Here is an 18,841-nt window from a genome sequence, read left to right on the forward strand (position 1 = left end):
ACACTTACATGAACACATTTTTTGTTTCTTTTATGCCTCTTTTTCAAGAAAATATTTAAAAGCTGTTGCCCTTTCGCTGAAAAGTTACCCTTTCTCGCGTGGCGTGCCTCAATACATTTCAATACACAAAATGACGTCATTATTTCAGTGAAATTCTCCAGTTAAACTCTTTTACAATCTAAGTAAACAGTGAAAAAAGCATAAAATGAAAAGGAAATTTGTTGGATTGGGTGGAATACTTATTTTAATTTACTCTTGATCATAAAAAAATATGATAATCTTGATATGATAATCTAAAAATAGAAAAAAACAGTTCCAAAAATTTGTTATACTCACCGGTGAAAATAACAATTTGTTTATTTTCTCTGCTGTTATTTCACTGCAGAAATGTCAAATTTGATCATTAGATATAAAAGAAAGAGTTTTCATAGGCATTATGTCTTGGCCAGGTTCATTAACGAGCTAGATCGCCTGATCCATTTGTGAATTACAGATCCCAATTTATTGAAAATTTGAAAATGTGTGTTTACTGATCCATTATAAAAATTCAGTTCAGTAATTTTGGTTTGAATTAACTTATATGAATGAAACTTTTGATATATAGTCAGTTTGAATAGAGAATAGCTGGAGTATTAATTCGGAGCTTGTCAGATCAAGGTCACTGTTACTAAAAATAGAAAATGGTTTTTCTCAATAACTTATTATATAAAGGAGACCTAGATTGGGTATGCAATCAGGCTGGAGACCTAGCTTGTGTATGCAATCAGGCTGGAGACCTAGCTTGGGTATGCAATCAGGCTGGATACCTAGCTTGTGTATGCAATCAGGCTGGAGACCTAGCTTGTGTATGCAATCAGGCTGGAGACCTAGCTTGGGTATGCAATCAGGCTGGAGACCTAGCTTGGGTATGCAATCAGGCTGGAGACCTAGCTTGTGTATGCAATCAGGCTGGAGACCTAGCTTGGGTATGCAATCAGGCTGGAGACCTAGATTGGGTATGCAATCAGGCTGGAGACCTAGCTTGTGTATGCAATCAGGCTGGAGACCTAGCTTGGGTATGCAATCAGGCTGGAGACCTAGCTTGTGTATGCAATCAGGCTGGAGACCTAGCTTGGGTATGCAATCAGGCTGGAGACCTAGCTTGTGTATGCAATCAGGCTGGAGACCTAGCTTGTGTATGCAATCAGGCTGGAGACCTAGCTTGTGTATGCAATCAGGCTGGAGACCTAGCTTGGGTATGCAATCAGGCTGGAGACCTAGATTGGGTATGCAAACAGGCTGGAGACCTAGCTTGTGTATGCAATCAGGCTGGAGACCTAGCTTGGGTATGCAATCAGGCTGGAGACCTAGCTTGTGTATGCAATTAGGCTGGAGACCTAGCTTGGGTATGCAATCAGGCTGGAGACCTAGATTGGGTATGCAATCAGGCTGGAGACCTAGCTTGGGTATGCAATCAGGCTGGAGACCTAGATTGGGTATGCAATCAGGCTGGAGACCTAGCTTGTGTATGCAATCAGGCTGGAGACCTAGATTGGGTATGCAATCAGGCTGGAGACCTAGATTGGGTATGCGATCAGGCTGGAGACCTAGCTTGTGTATGCAATCAGGCTGGAGACCTAGATTGGGTATGCAATCAGGCTGGAGACCTAGATTGGGTATGAAATCAGGCTGGAGACCTAGCTTGTGTATGCAATCAGGCTGGAGACCTAGCTTGGGTATGCAATCAGGCTGTTTGGGTCAAGAACACTCAAACTAGAAAACAGTTTCCAATAACTCAATTTAACATAAATTTGAAACATGGAAAGTTCTTGTGTAAGTAGCATACCTGCTTTCCTAGATTGGGATTAAATCTTGGGTCAGGTAGGTTAGGTATATCTCTTGGGTCAGGTAGGTTAGGTATATCTCTTGGGTAAGGTAGGTTAGGTATATTTTACTAAAAGAAGTAAGATGTTGCCTACCAATAATTTGAGTTTAAATTTAAATTTAGATATTGCACTGAAATTGTGTGTGAACATTGCTTACATGTACAGTTTTATAGCTTTGGATTGCATATGGTCCATTGGATGGAAGTACAATTTCTTTTTGTAGAAGACTGGGTCAAGGTCACTATTTCTTTAAATTAGGTATGGCAACACATATCACCTTTAGTATTTTAATATTTAGTTATTATGGATATTTAAATTTTTGATTGCATGGTTTTCCGTATTTGTAAATTATATCTGAAAGTTTCTAAAATTGTATAAGGAAAAAAACTGCTTCAAACATATTATTAAAACATCAATCGGTAGGATAATCAGTTAATTATACCAAACACTCAACCCGCTTACACAACAGTTAGGTTATAGGCTGATTTTTACAACTATACCGTGTAGTTGAGATCCATATACGACATGGATTGTTGGTGAATACAGACCAATAATTGCAACTTATGTGCTTAATTTGCTTATGTAAACAAATTACAATGCAACAAGTATTTGTATAGCAAAATAATATTCAATTAATTTATATTATTTGAATATTCAAACAATAGAATATTCTTTGCAATAACTTGTATAAATGGAACAATATTTTCACTCAATATCTTAAAAGTTTATTGTTGACTAGGGTTTGAATTTCTTGCCTTAGTCCCATGCAGACCTGGCTTGGAATTGCATTTTGGGGCAAGTCAGATCAAGGTCAAGGCCACTGTTAATTAAAATAGAAAATTTGTTTTCGCTATAAAAACAACTTAAGTTTGTATGGAGGAATTCTGCTTGCAATATGTGTGTACGAAGGTTACCTGCATAATTATATAACTTGGAATAAGCACAGTCATATTAATTAAATTAGATTTCTATGTTAAACAAATTTATCATTTCAATCAAGATAAGTTAAGTTAAGACATTTGCACTGTGTGACAATTTCAGCTCGTACATTTTTCACCTAGTGTCAAACATTGCATTTGAACCGATAACAATGCAAATGAATACACGTTTAGGGACGGAAAACCACTGCAACATAATGTAAACATAGAGTTTTACTTTGTATATAATATAATAAGAGTTTTTTATTGTATATATATAAGAAATGGGTACAGTCAAGCTTTACATTCCACTTCCACATAATAATCCTGTACTTTGACATAAGTAAGTTGTAGATAACAAAGTTTATCTGTGTTATCATTCAGGTGCTCATTTGCTGCACCAGCACCAGCCCCTCTTGCAGCCCCAGCCCAAGTAACAACAGGGTTCCAGTATGTTGAACCTGCAAGAGGCTCCGTGGAACCAACAGGGTTTGCCTTTTCAAGAAGGGCTGAGCAGACATTGATGGGCGAAAGCCAACTCCAGATTACGGGAGAGTCTTTATCAAGTGCTGAATTCAGGTATTTAAATTAAGAATAGTTTAAATCTTAATATATTTATTCTGCCTTGATGGTTATAGTTGTTTATGATTGAAATACAGACTTAATTGTAAATCCTAGATTCCCATCTTACCCTCATTATCTGTTCATTAATCTTTAACTGTAACTATTTTCTGGTCCTCATATATGTTTGTGTGCAGTTTTCACCTTGATCATTGAACAGAATACAAGAAGAGGATGATTGTGATAAGAGCGCGCCAAGAAGATTCCCTTCGATGGCATGCTTTGTTGCCCCAGCTCCACAACCCCTGGAACCTCCTGAAATGCCTTATTCAGGGTATGTTAACATGAATACTTTTTGAATAAAATGTCAAAACTGTCATATTTCTGCATCATATTATTACCCATGACCCTTGCACACTCTTCATATTGTCTGACCTCTGGTTTAATTTATTTCCATGTGTTAACCTCAACATAGAAGCAGTTTAAAGTTGTTTTATCCTAATAATTTATGTTTTCTGTATAGTGATTTATTAATTTATATGATGTTTATTGTTTATATACAAAGCCCCTTTCAGAAATTGCGATAAATCAGGTTAACAGCATTACTTGTAATACCCTTTGTCATGGAGATTGTACAAGTATAATATACATGTATACACAAACAACACAATATTTTGGGTCATTGAATACAATTTGGGATACAGCCATGTCTTTTCTTGAAAAAAATTACGATTTGATACTTATTTGAAAAACATAGTGATGGCGCGGTGCCTTGCTATAAAGTAAATATAAAATATAGAAATAAATGTTCAGTTTTCGTATTTGTTTTCTTCAGTTTGTTTATTAGTGATTGTTCATCCATTATTACCATTGTGTTATTGAAACACTTTGTACTACCTGTAAATTTTAGGTGCCCTTATTTGGTATTAAACTTTAATATTTGATCCAAAGGTTAACACATCAAAAAAGCATGCCAATCCAAGTAAATAATTTTGGTTTAACCAGACTGCCACCACCACCACCACCACCTCCACCAGGTGCATATTGGGCTATGCAGCTCTCCAAGCCTCCACCACCACTGTTAGCAGGACTTCCACCACCACCACCACCCCCATCCTTCATCGTATTGCCACCTGCACCAAAATCAGCAGGTGCACCTTTGAAGCCTAAGCCACTTGCCAAGCTGCCTCCCCCATTACCATCGAGAGGACAACCACCTCCACCACCACCATCGGGTGGACAACCGCCTCCACCACCACCATCGAGAGGACAACCACCTCCACCACCACCATCGAGAGGACAACAGCCTCCAACACCACCATCAGCAGGACTACCACCTCCACCACCACCATCAGCAGGACTACTGCCTCCACCACCACCATCAGGAGGACGACCGCTGCCACCACCCACAGTAGTACCATTACAGGGACAGTCATCTGAGTTATCAAGATCAAGGTCGGCTGAAAAATGGTAGCATGACTGTTCTTGCACTATTAAATCTCTGCAATTTCATGCTTAACAATGTGATGTATATGTCAGGTTTAGATGCTTTCCACATATGAACTCTGGCTAATGTCACATCATACCTGTTCATCTGGTACTAAACAAGTTGATTCCTGTCCTGCTCAATAGCTATAATGTACATAACTGTTGGAAACAAAACAGTTTTTCCATTCTTTGTCCAGTCACGTAATATCCTGGACATTATCTTGCATCAGTTGGTATTGAAGTTATTGTATCAACATAGAAAACGTCTTAACAAAGTGTCACTAGAAAGCAGATGTTGATTTCAAATGTGTTTACACAAACATTGTCTTTTACTTTAAGGACGCTTTTTAATTATTTTAGTTTTAGGATTGCATTCAAAGCCCACTGAAGGGGAAGAATATTTATATAATTTCCATATTTTCATTGTATAACAGATACATTTTAAAACAGTTAATGAAAATACTGGTATATTACCATTGGCAATTTCTTATACTTGTGTAACTAATATTAACATTTCATTTTAACATAAAAAAACCATGTCTTCTTAAGCACACTCTGAGTGTAACTTTGAAACAATTGAGCATTATACAAGAAAGTATGAATTGGTACTCCACCATTAAGTGACTATTTTGGAATGTATGACAGCGTTATTTATAGCCCTGTGGCATTAAAGTATCTCTTGCACAATTATTATCCCCACGCTTTTTGGAAAGTGTGGGTTTATTGTGGTTATCTCCGCTGTCTGTCCGTCCGTCCATCCTGGCCACTTTCTCCTCCAACACTATAAGCACTAGAACCTTGAAACTTACACACATGGTAGCTATGAGCATATGTGCGACCCTGCACTATTTGGGATTTTGATCAGACCCCTGGGTAAAAAGTTATGGGGGTTGGGGTGGGGCTGGGTCAGAGATTTTCATTCATTTTTCTGCCCCCGGTATGGTGCATGGGCCATAACTTTTGCAATATTGAAGATAGCAACTTGATATTTGGCATGCATGTGTATCTCATGGAGCTGCACATTTTGAGTTGTGAAAAATCAAGGTCATCCTCAAGGTCAAAGATAAAAAAACAAATCCAAGGGAAGTAATAAGCTTAAAAGGGAGGTAAGTAATGAACCTGCCAAATGATACAATTTTTTTAATAAATCAAAGTGGCACAGAAGGGGGCATTGTGTTTGTTCATCATTCAAGTTCAAAGGTCAAAAAACAAATCCAAGGGAAGTAATAAGCTTTAAAGGGAAGTAAGTAATGAACCTTCCAAATGATCATTTCTTTTTAAATAAATCAAAGCGGTGCAGGAGGGGGCATTGTGTTTCTGACAAACACATCTCTTGTATTATGTTATTTTACATTAATTTCTTCATTTTTACACCGATTCACTTCCATCCAATTGATAATGAACATCTCTTAAGACAATAGGTCAATCTCAACTATGCATGGCCCCATTACCAACCCTGGGGTGCCCCCTGTGTCAAACATGCGGTGTGGGGATACGCGTCGGCCTCTGCCGCGCCATTTCTAGTTATTGTATTGCAATACAGTATATAGTATGTTGTTGTTATGCATAACATAGAATTATTAATATTGTCAACTTATCACATTACATTTCAATAAACAAATGCATGTATATAATCTGTTTATTTTCCTCTCTTTTTTATGTTTGCACAGTTCAGCAAAGATATTGAGGAGGGATCGTTTACATGGAACACTTACAGCATCATTTGGTGTTGATTTACCTAAGCTTCAATCCTTGCAATATGAAATATGTTCCAAGAAGAGGAGAATGCCAAAAATGTAAGCATGTATTTTATTAAGTCTTTCAAAATTATATTATGTTATATATAGCATTTTTTTTTATTCCTGACTTTCATATATTCATCCCTTTAAACAACTGATTATCCATGGCTTAAATTCAGAACTCCAAATTGTTGTATGGAAAATGATAAACAATTCTGAAATATATCTGAAGTAAAAATGTCCTATTCTGGTATGTTTCTCAGTTTTATTAAAAAAAAACAAAAAAACTTTTTAATCTTACAAAATCATGCACATTTAAAATATTTTTGTGATAAAAAAATCTCAAAATTAATTGTTAAAAACCTTTTTTTGAGACCATAGTTTTTCTACATTTACAGGTTTGTGCAGTCTTGGTCTTTATTTCTTGTTTTAACAAATTGTGATAGTGTGTTAAATAAGTGTGCCTGTTTTTTGTGTGTGTTTGTTTACAGTTTCCTGTATGCAATTATTGTGAGTGAATAATCAAAATGTACATTTACATATAGGCTGAAATACTGTCAATGTATTTAAGCACGACACAGCTCATAGTATAGTGTATTATTTTTAAGTGGCCCAAAACAGTTGAGACATCATTGAATTCTGTGTTTACCTAATTATCATAGTATATTGTATTCTTTCTGCATGTCAAAAAATGTTTATTCTTTAGTGCCCCTTCGGAGCTGCTTCTGTTGGATGTGACACCTTTGTCCATTGGTATAGAATTGGAAGGTGGGATAATGCATGTCATTATTCCTCGAAATTCCACGATTCCAACTCGCAAACAGGCCACATTTCATGGCCCCAGTGCCACGGAGAAGGACTCAGACTGTCATGGTGTCGCAATCAATGTGTACCAAGGTGAAAGGGCCCTTGTTAAGAACAACAAAAAAATTGGGGAGATGGAATTGTTTGATCGGAACCTTACAGATGTTGTGATATTAATCGAAATTGATGCAAATGGCATAATTTCTGTGACCGCAACCTCTGCAATGACCGGAAAATCTTCTTGTATCACAATTAGTAATGATACAGGTAAGTTAAATTTCGTAAAATTTTATAAAATTTCCTTTTGATTTACATATTTTTATGTCCCCCACCACTTCAGTGGGGAACATATTGTTTTTGCCCTGTTTGTTGGTCTGTCTGTTGGTTTGTTTGCGCAAACTTTAACAATTTGTCATAACTTTTGCAATATTGAAGATAGCAACTTCCTATTTGGCATGCATGTGTATCTCATGGAGCTGCACATTTTGAGTGGTGAAAGGTCAAGGTCATCCTTCAAGGTCAAAGGTAAAAAAAAATCAAAGCGGAGCAGAAGGGGACATAGTGTTTCTGACAAACACATTTCTTGTTTACTCTCAAATAATGATGCACACAACAAGTAAAAATGTATGTTGCTTTATTTTAAGTATAACTTGAAGTCTGATCTCAAGTTGATAATTTAAATGAATGATTAATAATATTATGCTGACCTCTTTCAAAAGAGTTGTTTGTACTTGTATTCAAAATGTCTCTCAATTTTCTATTGTGGGAACTTAATACTAGAGGATTATTCAAATAAGTACACATTTAATATATACCATTTTTATTTTAATGCACATTTTTAATTTGTAAAAGTACCTTAATCCAACCCTAACACTAAATATAAAGTTGTTTTGTTTCAATTAAAACATTATGCAGGTGGATTGAATCAACAAGAAATCGGTAAACATATAAAGGAAGCAGACGCAAATCGTAAAAATGATGACATCATCCGTCAAAAGCCTGTGAATAATTTACCAGTCATAAAGCGATATACAGGTAAATTAATTGCATGACTATCAGTTTGTTTATGTTTACATTTATATCTGAAACAGGTATTGAAACAATTGATGTTGCTTTTATCAAGAATATTTTAGCTCACTTGAGCCTTATGGTATCTAGATTGACCAGTCAATAGGTGTCAGGCGCTGACTTACATAAATATTTTTATGACCTCAGCATCTACTGAGGAGGTTAAGCATAAAGCAATTGGCCTAGAATTGCTGTCATTACATGCAATGTATTTTTGGATGGTTCTTTGTATTATTGTATCATTACATTACAATTACAATTGATTGGTACCGCTCTGCATTATGCTGTCTGAATAATGTTGTGCTTGGCTTTTTAGTGTTCTAATGTTCTTAAATTTAAAAAAACATGTAAAATTTTGTCATTAAAATTTCTCTATGAAATTTTATACTTTCTTGTACAGAAATATAAGCTATATTTGATAGTGAAAAACGTGATTGTTAAGAGATGATTATGTAGATATATATAACACTTTGTTGTTTTTCATTTAAGTTGTGTAATGATGTTTTCTCTAATTAGCATTGATTTCAGAGAATATTTCAATATTTTTAAAAATATTGATGTAAACTCTGTTCGTGGAATCATATTATGGTTCTACAAACTTTAACTTATAATTTATTTTTTTGTTTTTTTACAGACACCCCAAATCTGGCAGAGTATGGCATAGGCATTCAGGTGTCCACGTGTGCACTAGATGAGACATCCATGGATTCTAAACGTGTGGAAGAAATTGGTAAACTTATGAACAATGTAAGTAATTAAGTTTCTTGGATAGTATAATATGCCTTAAAAATAAAGATCAAGAAAGATGTGTTTTGAGCTGCAATTCTATGAATTTTTTTTTCAAGACTGTTTAGGATAAAGTTAAGGCATTGATCAACTTATTCTGTGTTGTACATGTAGAAATGTGTGTTGTGTTTGAAGTGGGAATCTTTTGACTAAGCTGTTTATTCCAAATCCATTATTTCTGCTGTTGTTTGTGACTCAGGACGGTTACTATGACTTCACCTCAAACCTTGGCAAACTGTTGGGAGTTGACTTCCAGAAATGTGAGAGCATCCTCACACTAGCAGGCCTCTCTTCATTGGGTAAGATACCGACTTCATATAGAATACATTTGATGCCAAAATGCATCTGCCTAACTGCAGTCTAGCGCGACACAATTGCTCAGTGTCTTAGGATTTTCTCAATCCACTATAAAGTCACAAAAGGTGGTGTGGTCTGATTAGCAACATACGACATAAAAACAATTTTCACATGACACAGGTCATTTTGTTGCTATGTACAGAAATCTGTTGTAATTCAACTTTGGCTTTACAATCACCATATAGACATTTGTGTCAGTGTTTAAGCAAACACAAACTTAACCCTTTCAGCGCTGGAACCAAATTTTGAAGGCCTTTGCAAACAGTTTGGATCCAGATGAGACGCCACAGAACGTGGCGTCTCATCAGGATCCAAACTGTTTGCTATTCTGATAGTATTCTTTGAAAACAAATCAAAGAAATGATTATTTTAATTTTAATTAAAATTCTGCACACAACATTTTAGCAGACAACAAATTTCCCAGCATGCAAAGGGTTTAAGTTAGAGAATGAGCATAGTGCAACAGTGGTAGGATTTATTTAGAATTTCATGTCATTGTAATCTGCCCTTAAAAGTCTTCAACTCATCCTTTCCATTTTAAATGAAACTAAAAGACACACTAATTACATGTATAACAACTACCATTAATAGGTTTGTAAAATGTCAACATTATGTTTCCTTCAAGTGGGGCGAATTAGTCTTTGAATTATAATTTTTTACTAGTTACAAAACTGCAGATGACAGAACACTGCTGTATAAAAGTAGATTTTTAACCATAAAAATGATTTCCTGTAGCAAAACAAAAATTATGGCAATAAATGGCAATAAACATAAATATGATATTTGTAGCTATGTTTTTAAACGTTTCATGGTTCATTATTACAAAATATAGTAGTCACCTATAAGGCTATAACATTTTAAGTGGTAGTTCATATAAAAGTTTCATGCTGTTGCATGTTCATTGATTACCCAATCTATATTACAGGTTTCAAGGCCAAGTCAGACATTCTCAGACTTGTGGCCACGTCCATTGTGATTGTTCGTCTTATTAAGGTGAGAAACAGTTTAGATTATCATGTTTAATCGTCTACCAAATGTCGGATCTTAACTTCTTTGTACTTGATTAATGGCATAATGAACAATGAGACGTTGATAATGCTTACATTGTCCATATTCATGCTTAAAAAAATATTTGGGCCGTGCTCTGTGAAAAGGGGTTTAATGCATGTGCGCAAAGTGTCATCTCCGATTAGCCTGTGCAGTCTGCACAATGTAATTGGGGACAACACTCTCCGCTTGTATGGGATTTTTTTTGTTTTAAGGAAATCTCTTCTTAGCAAAAATCCATTTTGAGCAAAAAGTGTCTTCCCTGGTTAGCCTGTGCAGACTGCACTGGCTATTTGGGACGACACTTTACGCACATGCATTAAACCCCCTTTTTACAGAGTATGGCTCATTTAAAAAGAACATAAAACCTTTATTGACAAAACTTTTACATTCTTTGATGTTTTATATTGGCTTTTTATGCACAAGTTGCCTCTTTCTACTCTGATGTATTGTTGTTGCCTCATTTTTGCTGAAAATATGGTCAGTCTTAGCTATGCCCAGTCTCGCGCAGTATACACTTCAAGATTGTTACCGCTCTAAATAGCACATGTTTCATCTTGTCAGAATGTTTATCTTGATAATATCTAGCCTGAATTAAATTCTGGGTCTTGTACCTCCAAAATTTAGATCACTGCATGAGTCAAATCTTAGAAAAGCCTTGTTACTTTTTTGGAAACCATATTTATGACACAATATCTAGGACACCTGGACTGAAATTTTATCTTGATATTATCTGGGCCAAGTTTAAATCTATTACATTTGTCAGTAAGCTAGCTGGTCACCATAATAAATCATAATAAATCCCTTGTTGTCACTCTAGAAGTAACACTTATGTCTGAATATTGAATAAGCATTGTTTGACTTTTTTTATCAATTATACTGGTATCAAGGCCAGTTTTAAACATCTGAAGCACATCGACAAACTAGATGCCCTAGTCAAATCTTTTTAAAAAGTGTTACAACTCATGAAGCGGCATGTATTACTTGGCAATCTAGATGAAACAATGCCAGAATGTTTCTATCTTGACAATATCAAGGCCATGTTTGACTATATTGTTATTTGTAATTAAAAGGTAGGTCACTACGTCATATCTTGTTTTATTTTCATTATGACATCGTGTTGAATCATGATTTTTCCAAATATGTTCTCTTGTCAAATCTGCAACCACCTCAGAAGCCACATTTTTTTTACTTAACCAAGATGAAACCTGCTCAGAAATGTTATCAAGGCCATCTTTGAATAATTTAAGTGTGGTCACTATGTTATATCTTCGTCAATTGATAGACTCTTAACCTGGATGAGCCCTTTATTGTCATCATTGTCCTCTTCATAAATTGTGTGTGTGCAGGTTTTGTATGTTTTGTACTGTATGGATTAGGCAATATATTGCTTGCCTTTGAAAAAATGGATTAAAGCAATAATTTATCTACCATGATGATATATATGAAACATAAACATTTCTATATTTAGCTGTAGGCATGGATTTACTTTACATATATTCATGGTTATCTTGTTTGTGCTAACCAATTGAATTTTTAATAGTAAAAAAAATATCAAGGAAGTTTTTAAATAGTTGTATCATTTATATCATTTTTATTTTTAAGAACATTTTGCCTGATGTCAAAACTGAGGATCTGACTGAAGATAAGTTTAATACGAAAATTGAAGAAATTCTGTCTTCTGGTGTCACAGCTTTGGAAGTCTTTGGCATCATGGCAAACTTTTTGCCTAAAGCTTTTGACTACGCGACAGACACCGCCAAAAAGTACCCCCTTGTGCCCTCAACGTTGGAACTTGGCTCCTCGTGGGAAAATGTGACTTTTAGGCTGCTTGGTATCTAACCATAAGTGACTATCATGTGCATATTAACTTGGATATGGACAATAAATGCTGAAGGTTGTAATTGACAAAAAATAGCACCTAGGAGTCCTTTGAATGGTAAAGATATTGACTTATGCACAATTTAATCAAAGTATAAATATTATATAATACTTACAAAGTTTAAATTTTAAAGTTGCACAAAGGCATGTATACAATCTTAAAAAAGATGCTTACAGTTAGAAATTAGTTTCAAAATTGGGTAAAGCTTACCAAATAAAAAAGAAGTTTTTATTTAATTTTATCAAATATTGCTTCCAAGGGTATGTAACAGTTTTTCCTTATATGGCTTTTATTATTGAAAATCTAAGAAGAAAGCAAAAATTGGATTTGAAAATTATTCAGCATAAATTTTCCTTGTGTTATATTTTGTTTACAATGCTCTGTGTAAGTGGATTCAAGTTATCCTGATTTTCAGTTTGTCATGTCTACATGTTATGTGATAGCGTTTGACCAAGTCAGTTTCCCTGCTGAATGAAAGTAGCATTCTATGTGTACTGAGAGAATTGATCAAGAGGCATCGTGGCCTTTTTTAATTTTTTCTTTCTACTAAAAACAACTGATCAAACATTTGCAAGTATTCCTTACTCTTTAAAATGTTACATACTTCAATAAAGTTTTGTAATTCGGATAGCAATTGCTTCAAAGTATATTTTGAACAATTTGGTTGCTTCATTGTTTCCTGTTAATCATTAATTATTATGGAATATTACTCTCATAAATGTATCACATGTGTACCAATCTTCTTAATTTTGATATTGTGCTTTTTTATGGTATTTTTGCTTTATATTGCTGATATATATATATATTGTGTATTCTCCACACTGATGTATTGTTCATTATAATGCCGCCCTTAGAAGAAGAGGGGGTAAATTGTTTAGCTGGATATCGGTCGGTCTCTAGGTAGACCAGATCCTTTCCCATCAATCACTTGTGAATGATTCACTAGATGAATTGACCAATTGGCTTGATACTTCCCATGTGCATTGGCCTATGCCAGTCGATGACTCCTATCGAAAAAGGTCACTGTTACACTATGAGTAAAAATCGTTTCTGATCAATTACTTGTGAATGGAGAGACCGATGGGCTTGATACTTCCCATGTGCATTGATGTTTGACAGTAGATGACCCCTATTGAAATGGGGGTCACTAGCTAGGTGAAAGGTCAAGTTCATGTTCACACTAAGTGTGAAATTGTTTTTGATCAATTACTTGTGAACGGAGAGACAGATTGGCTTGATACTTCCCTCATGAATTGATGTTTTACAGTAGATGACCCCTATTGAAATTGTGGTCACTAGGTGAAAGGTCAAGTTCACATTCACACTAAGTGTGAAATCGTTTTCGATCAATAACTCGTCAATTTATGCAACCATTGGCTTGATACTTCCCATGTGCATTGGCCTTGGACAGTAAATTACCTCTATTAAAATTGGGGTCACTAGGTCAAAGATCAATCTCACTGTCCCAATAAGTGTGAAAATAGTTTGCTATCAATAACTCGTCAACGAATTGACCGATTGGCTTGATACTTCTCATGTGTATTAGCCTTGGACAGTAGATGACCCCTATTGAAATTCAACCGAATTTATCAAGCTCTAAAAAGAGGACAAAGAAATATATTGAGACAACACAATTTCATGTAACTTTTAACGATGCAAAATTATATATTTTTTGAAAGAATATCAATTATCCCTGACTTTCTTATCCAATAATGATTTATTGATTGTATGGCAGCATTATGACATCACTAGTTATAATACTATATTATTCTCAACCCATTTACTATTTATTACGCTGATTTAACAGAAGGGCATAATTCTGTGTCAACTAAAATCTTATTTAAGATGCAAAGTCCCACTAATATGGTAAGATTAACTCTTCATGTCAGTTTGTTGCAGAAAATCATGTGTCAAAGCCCTGTTTGGAGCGGCTCTTGTTTAACTGAGATTTTGTTTATGTATATTTTGTTGTTAAAGTGACACTGCAAGATTTAATCAAATATTTATGAAATTATATAAAATGTGTAAAAAACTTTATATACATATATTTCAATATAAATTAAATTAAATGAAGAACATGTGTCGAAAAATGCGAAATAAGCAATATATTTAAATCTGAAATCGAAAATGTCTCAACTGTCGAATTCGCCAGCACGTATATCATGCATGTACGATGTGAATCTTAATTTAGTTGTACGGATCATTTTAATTTCCTGCAACGATACATCTATTCATATGAGACACAAACACTGACTTTGACCCTAATAAAAAGACAAATGATTCGAAATGATAGGAAAATATGTACGAAACATCTTCGTCACAATCGGCTCAGGGTGCTTATTTGTCTTTGCTGCATTCTTTAAGATTTGTCTTCAATGTATACTTTTCTTACCTATTTTGTGTTGTTGCAACATATTTTTATCAGTATATTACAATTTAACACATATGAAAATTGCACAGTCTCACTTTAATGTAAATTTGAGCTGTATTGTAGGAAAAATGAGTTTTTTGTATGTGCAGAGTCCACACTGGCAAATCATGTACCACACTTTCAGCTTAAACTGGTTTCTTCTTAAGGAGAGAGTTTTCCTTTCTTTAAAGAAATTGAATTTATTTTATGAAATAACTGTTTAGTTTGGTGTGGTGTCATCATTCATCCATAGATCTGTTTGCTTGCACAGTAGATTTAATTGAGACGGCTTGCCTTGACCATGATTGGTACTCTCCATGTGTTTTTTTGAAAGCTAAAGCTTTTCAACAAAGCTCATTTAACTGTTTTTTTTCTTCAGTGTATTATCTGTATTTACTTGCCTAACTATAGCACACGTGTTACTTATTATAAAAGAGCTCACAATTACATATTGTTTCATTTATAACAATTGTAGATCTATACACTGTAAAATTGTTTATTATATGTTGATTATGTTTTTTGAGTAACAATACTGTTTTTGTAATGGTTATTTATATATGTTTGTTATATTTGTAACAATAAGCTTGTTATCCCCGCCAAAAGCCCAGAGATATAGATTTGGTACTGTCCATAAGTAAACATTAAAAATTGGTAAGATTATCAAGCTTTTTTGCGATTATAAGTCAAGTGTTTTACATACTGTATAGATTTCTTAGTTAACATTTTAATGGCATTTAAAAAAAAATGCTGCAATCTGTGAACAAGTCACTTCAATGTTGATAATATACAGAAAATGTTAACAGAAATTATAATGCTCCGATAAATATAAAGGTAGAAGTTTTTGCACTCTGTGATAAAAGTTTATTTATTATGTGGGTTTTGTTTTTGTTTGCCTTTTGCATGTTTCAATTATGTAGTGTGCTTTTTGAATATACATAACTGGCACATGTTTTGTAACAAAGCAGATTTTATGGGGTCTTTTCAATTCAACTTTTTCTACTGTCAGTGTTGTATATGTTTCCTAAGTAGTTAAGTTTTAAATGTCTGGTCTGTTGACTACTAAGTATCACAATAAGTTTAATATTTATATTTTGTAGTCTTTCTTTTAAACACATTTGAAATTCATATCTTATAACACGCTGCGTATTAGTAAATGTATAATTATGCCTTCATATAATGCATTTTTATTATATATATTTTTATTCCCCAAGATCGGGGGTATATTGTTTTTGGCATGTCTGTCTGTCATTCTGTCCCAAATATTTAACCTTGGTTAATGATTGATACCTTTTGCAATATTGAAGATAGCAACTTCATATTTGGCATGCATGTGTATCTCATGGAGCTGCACATTTTCAGTGGTGAAAAGTCAAGGTCCAGGTCATCCTTCAAGGTCAAAGGTCAAATATCATTGTATTTTTCTTTCCTAAAACTTTAACCTTTGTTAAAGTTTGGTCATAACTTTTTGAATATGAAGATAGCAACTTGATATTTGGCATGCATGCGTATCTCATGACACTGCACATTTTGAGTGGTGAAAGGTGAAGGTGAAGGTCATCATTCAAGGTCAAAAGTAAAAAAATACAATCCAAAGTAATACGCTTTAAAAGGGAGATAATATCTAAAGCTGCCTAAACCTAAAGCGGCGCAATAGGGGACATTGTGTTTCTGACAAACACATCTTTTTTTATTATGCCCCTGGATCGAATCATCGGGGGTATATTGTTTTGGCCTGTCTGTCTTTCATTGTGTCCCAAAACTTTAACCTTGGTTAAAGTTTGATACCTTTTGCAATATTAAAGATAGCAACTTCATATTTGGCATGCAAGTGTATCTCATGGAGCTGCACATTTTGAGTGGTGAAAAGTCAAGGTCAAGGTAATCCTTCAGGTCAAAGGTCAAATATCATTGCATTTTTCTTTCCTAAACTTTTAACCTTCGTTAAAGTTTGGTCATAACTTTTTGAATATTGAAGATAGCAACTTGATATTTGGTATGCATGTGTATTTCATGAAGCTGCACATTTTGAGTGGTGAAAGGTGAAGGTCATCCTTCAAGGTCAAAAGTCAAAAAATACAATCCAAGGGAAGTAATAAGCTTTAAAAAAGGGAGATAATTTCTAAACCTGCCTAAACCTAAAGCGGCACAATAGGGGGCATTGTGTTTCTGACAAACACATCTCTTGTTTATTATATAAATATATTATGTCTGATATCAATCCTGCCCAATAGGAGATGCATATATCTTTGAATAATGGGTTACAGAAAATTGATGAATTACATTACAATAAGAGATGTACGCGTCTTAATATAACGCATTTCAAATAAATTTTCACGTTAAATACAATGCAATAGGAAACCATTGTTTTGAGTACAACTCTAACCTGCTGTGCTCTTTAGACTTTATTTTAGTCAGTTCAAAGACTTCAAGTATTTGTTTTCTATAATGGTAAACCTATATGATCCTCTAACAAGACGTCGCAAATTATACTACTCACATATATTATGACTCAAGTATTATAACAATTATAATAATAGCTGCTTTCGTTTTTTTTTGTAATTGTTGATCATTATAAATAACATGAACGGGATTGTGAAACACAATAAGGTTAATGAAACACAGTAGTTTATGTTGTGGATGACCGATAACATGGTGTTATTTTCATAGTCTAAATAAGGTCTCCACAAGTTATGAACAAGAACATGGCATCTTCGTATATTTTACAGGTATTATTGTTATGGTAATATCAATTACGAATATGCTTTTAAAATTAAGACTTGACTTACTCAATTCCTGGTTTCAATTTGCTTGATGGTTAGTTGGTTTGATCTTGCGCGGTATATATTTATTTTAAATTCCTTGCTTGATTTTACTAAATTAATATTCATCAGATAATTAAAAAAAGATAAGGGCACTACTGTTAAGTTGTATAATGTCAATTTGCTTTTCTTTTTTTCTAATAAAAATTATCCCTGTAATATGTGTTTGTTTGTGATTACCAAAACGAAATATAAATCATATGTCAAATGTGCAATGCCACCACTCGCCTTAGATTATGGGTTGCGAAGAGGATAATGCATAAAGGAAAATAGGAATGTCTTTGAAACGAACGCTAATGATTTTGTTTCATTCCCTTACCCTTACCCTCTAACCCCCCCCCCCCCCCCCATGCGCATAACAATACCAGGCCTCGCTCGTCGTTGTCTGCTTCCCCTTTCCGACACGTTTGTTCACACCAATACAATAAACAGCAGTCACTTCAGTTGCTGTTAATATTTTATATAAATTATTCGCGTAAACATGTGGTCTCTCGAAAACGAACGTTCGTTTCGCAAAGACCAGACTTACCTAAAACAACATTAACTGGTTCTGAGCATAACTCTTTCAAAGCATTTCGTAACGTTATTAACCGTTGAGAAAGTAGCATGGGATAATGAAGGTTTATACACTGGTTAAAACACCGAGTGCTTTCTATTGTGTTATTTGGATTGTCCTTTTTTACTTTTCTTTTTGTTATGTTTACTTTCTCATATCCGAATGCAAATGATGTAGGAAATGTTTCGTTTTAATACGTATATGTTACAGATCAGTAAGTCACACTGTCCTGATAAGCGAGGTTTAGTGAAGAATGCTGAAGTGAAAAATCTCATTTCATGAAACTCCATCGGTACACGCATCTTTATTGCACATGTATATAATAATATTAAAAAACAAATTGACCGAAAATGATAAACTGAATTTTAGAACAACACATACACCAAGATGCTCAAAACCCTTCAACACGCCCGAATTGTGCGATAAATATTACAGCAAAGGCATTAATCTATGAATCGCCTTGATAACTACGATAATCTGTACATATTTAGTTTTCTTGCTCCTTCAAAGCTATTTTACACTGCGAGCCTAGAAGCGCAATG

At 34.4% G+C, this 18,841-nt stretch overlaps 1 protein-coding gene across 3 annotated transcripts in view; it reads left to right on the plus strand.

The window, feature by feature from the left end:
• LOC127851394 (uncharacterized) overlaps positions 1–17,902 on the plus strand; it is a 108,128-nt gene extending 90,226 nt beyond the window's left edge. For 2 of the 3 annotated variants that reach the window (XM_052385151.1, XM_052385152.1), the window contains exons 44-53: positions 3,167–3,361; positions 3,564–3,677; positions 4,349–4,813; positions 6,502–6,627; positions 7,277–7,641; positions 8,290–8,409; positions 9,077–9,189; positions 9,428–9,527; positions 10,511–10,578; positions 12,238–17,902. In XM_052385151.1, coding sequence (XP_052241111.1) covers positions 3,167–3,361; positions 3,564–3,677; positions 4,349–4,813; positions 6,502–6,627; positions 7,277–7,641; positions 8,290–8,409; positions 9,077–9,189; positions 9,428–9,527; positions 10,511–10,578; positions 12,238–12,474 — 1,903 coding nt within the window. In that variant the 3' untranslated portion in view covers positions 12,475–17,902. The remainder of the gene's footprint in view (positions 1–3,166; positions 3,362–3,563; positions 3,678–4,348; positions 4,814–6,501; positions 6,628–7,276; positions 7,642–8,289; positions 8,410–9,076; positions 9,190–9,427; positions 9,528–10,510; positions 10,579–12,237) is intronic. The other variant, XM_052385150.1, reaches the window with a different exon arrangement.
• The last annotated feature ends 939 nt before the right edge of the window (positions 17,903–18,841 follow it).

The sequence above is a fragment of the Dreissena polymorpha genome, chromosome 11, assembly GCF_020536995.1.
Source record: "Dreissena polymorpha isolate Duluth1 chromosome 11, UMN_Dpol_1.0, whole genome shotgun sequence".
In the NCBI taxonomy this organism is placed as follows: domain Eukaryota; kingdom Metazoa; phylum Mollusca; class Bivalvia; order Myida; family Dreissenidae; genus Dreissena; species Dreissena polymorpha.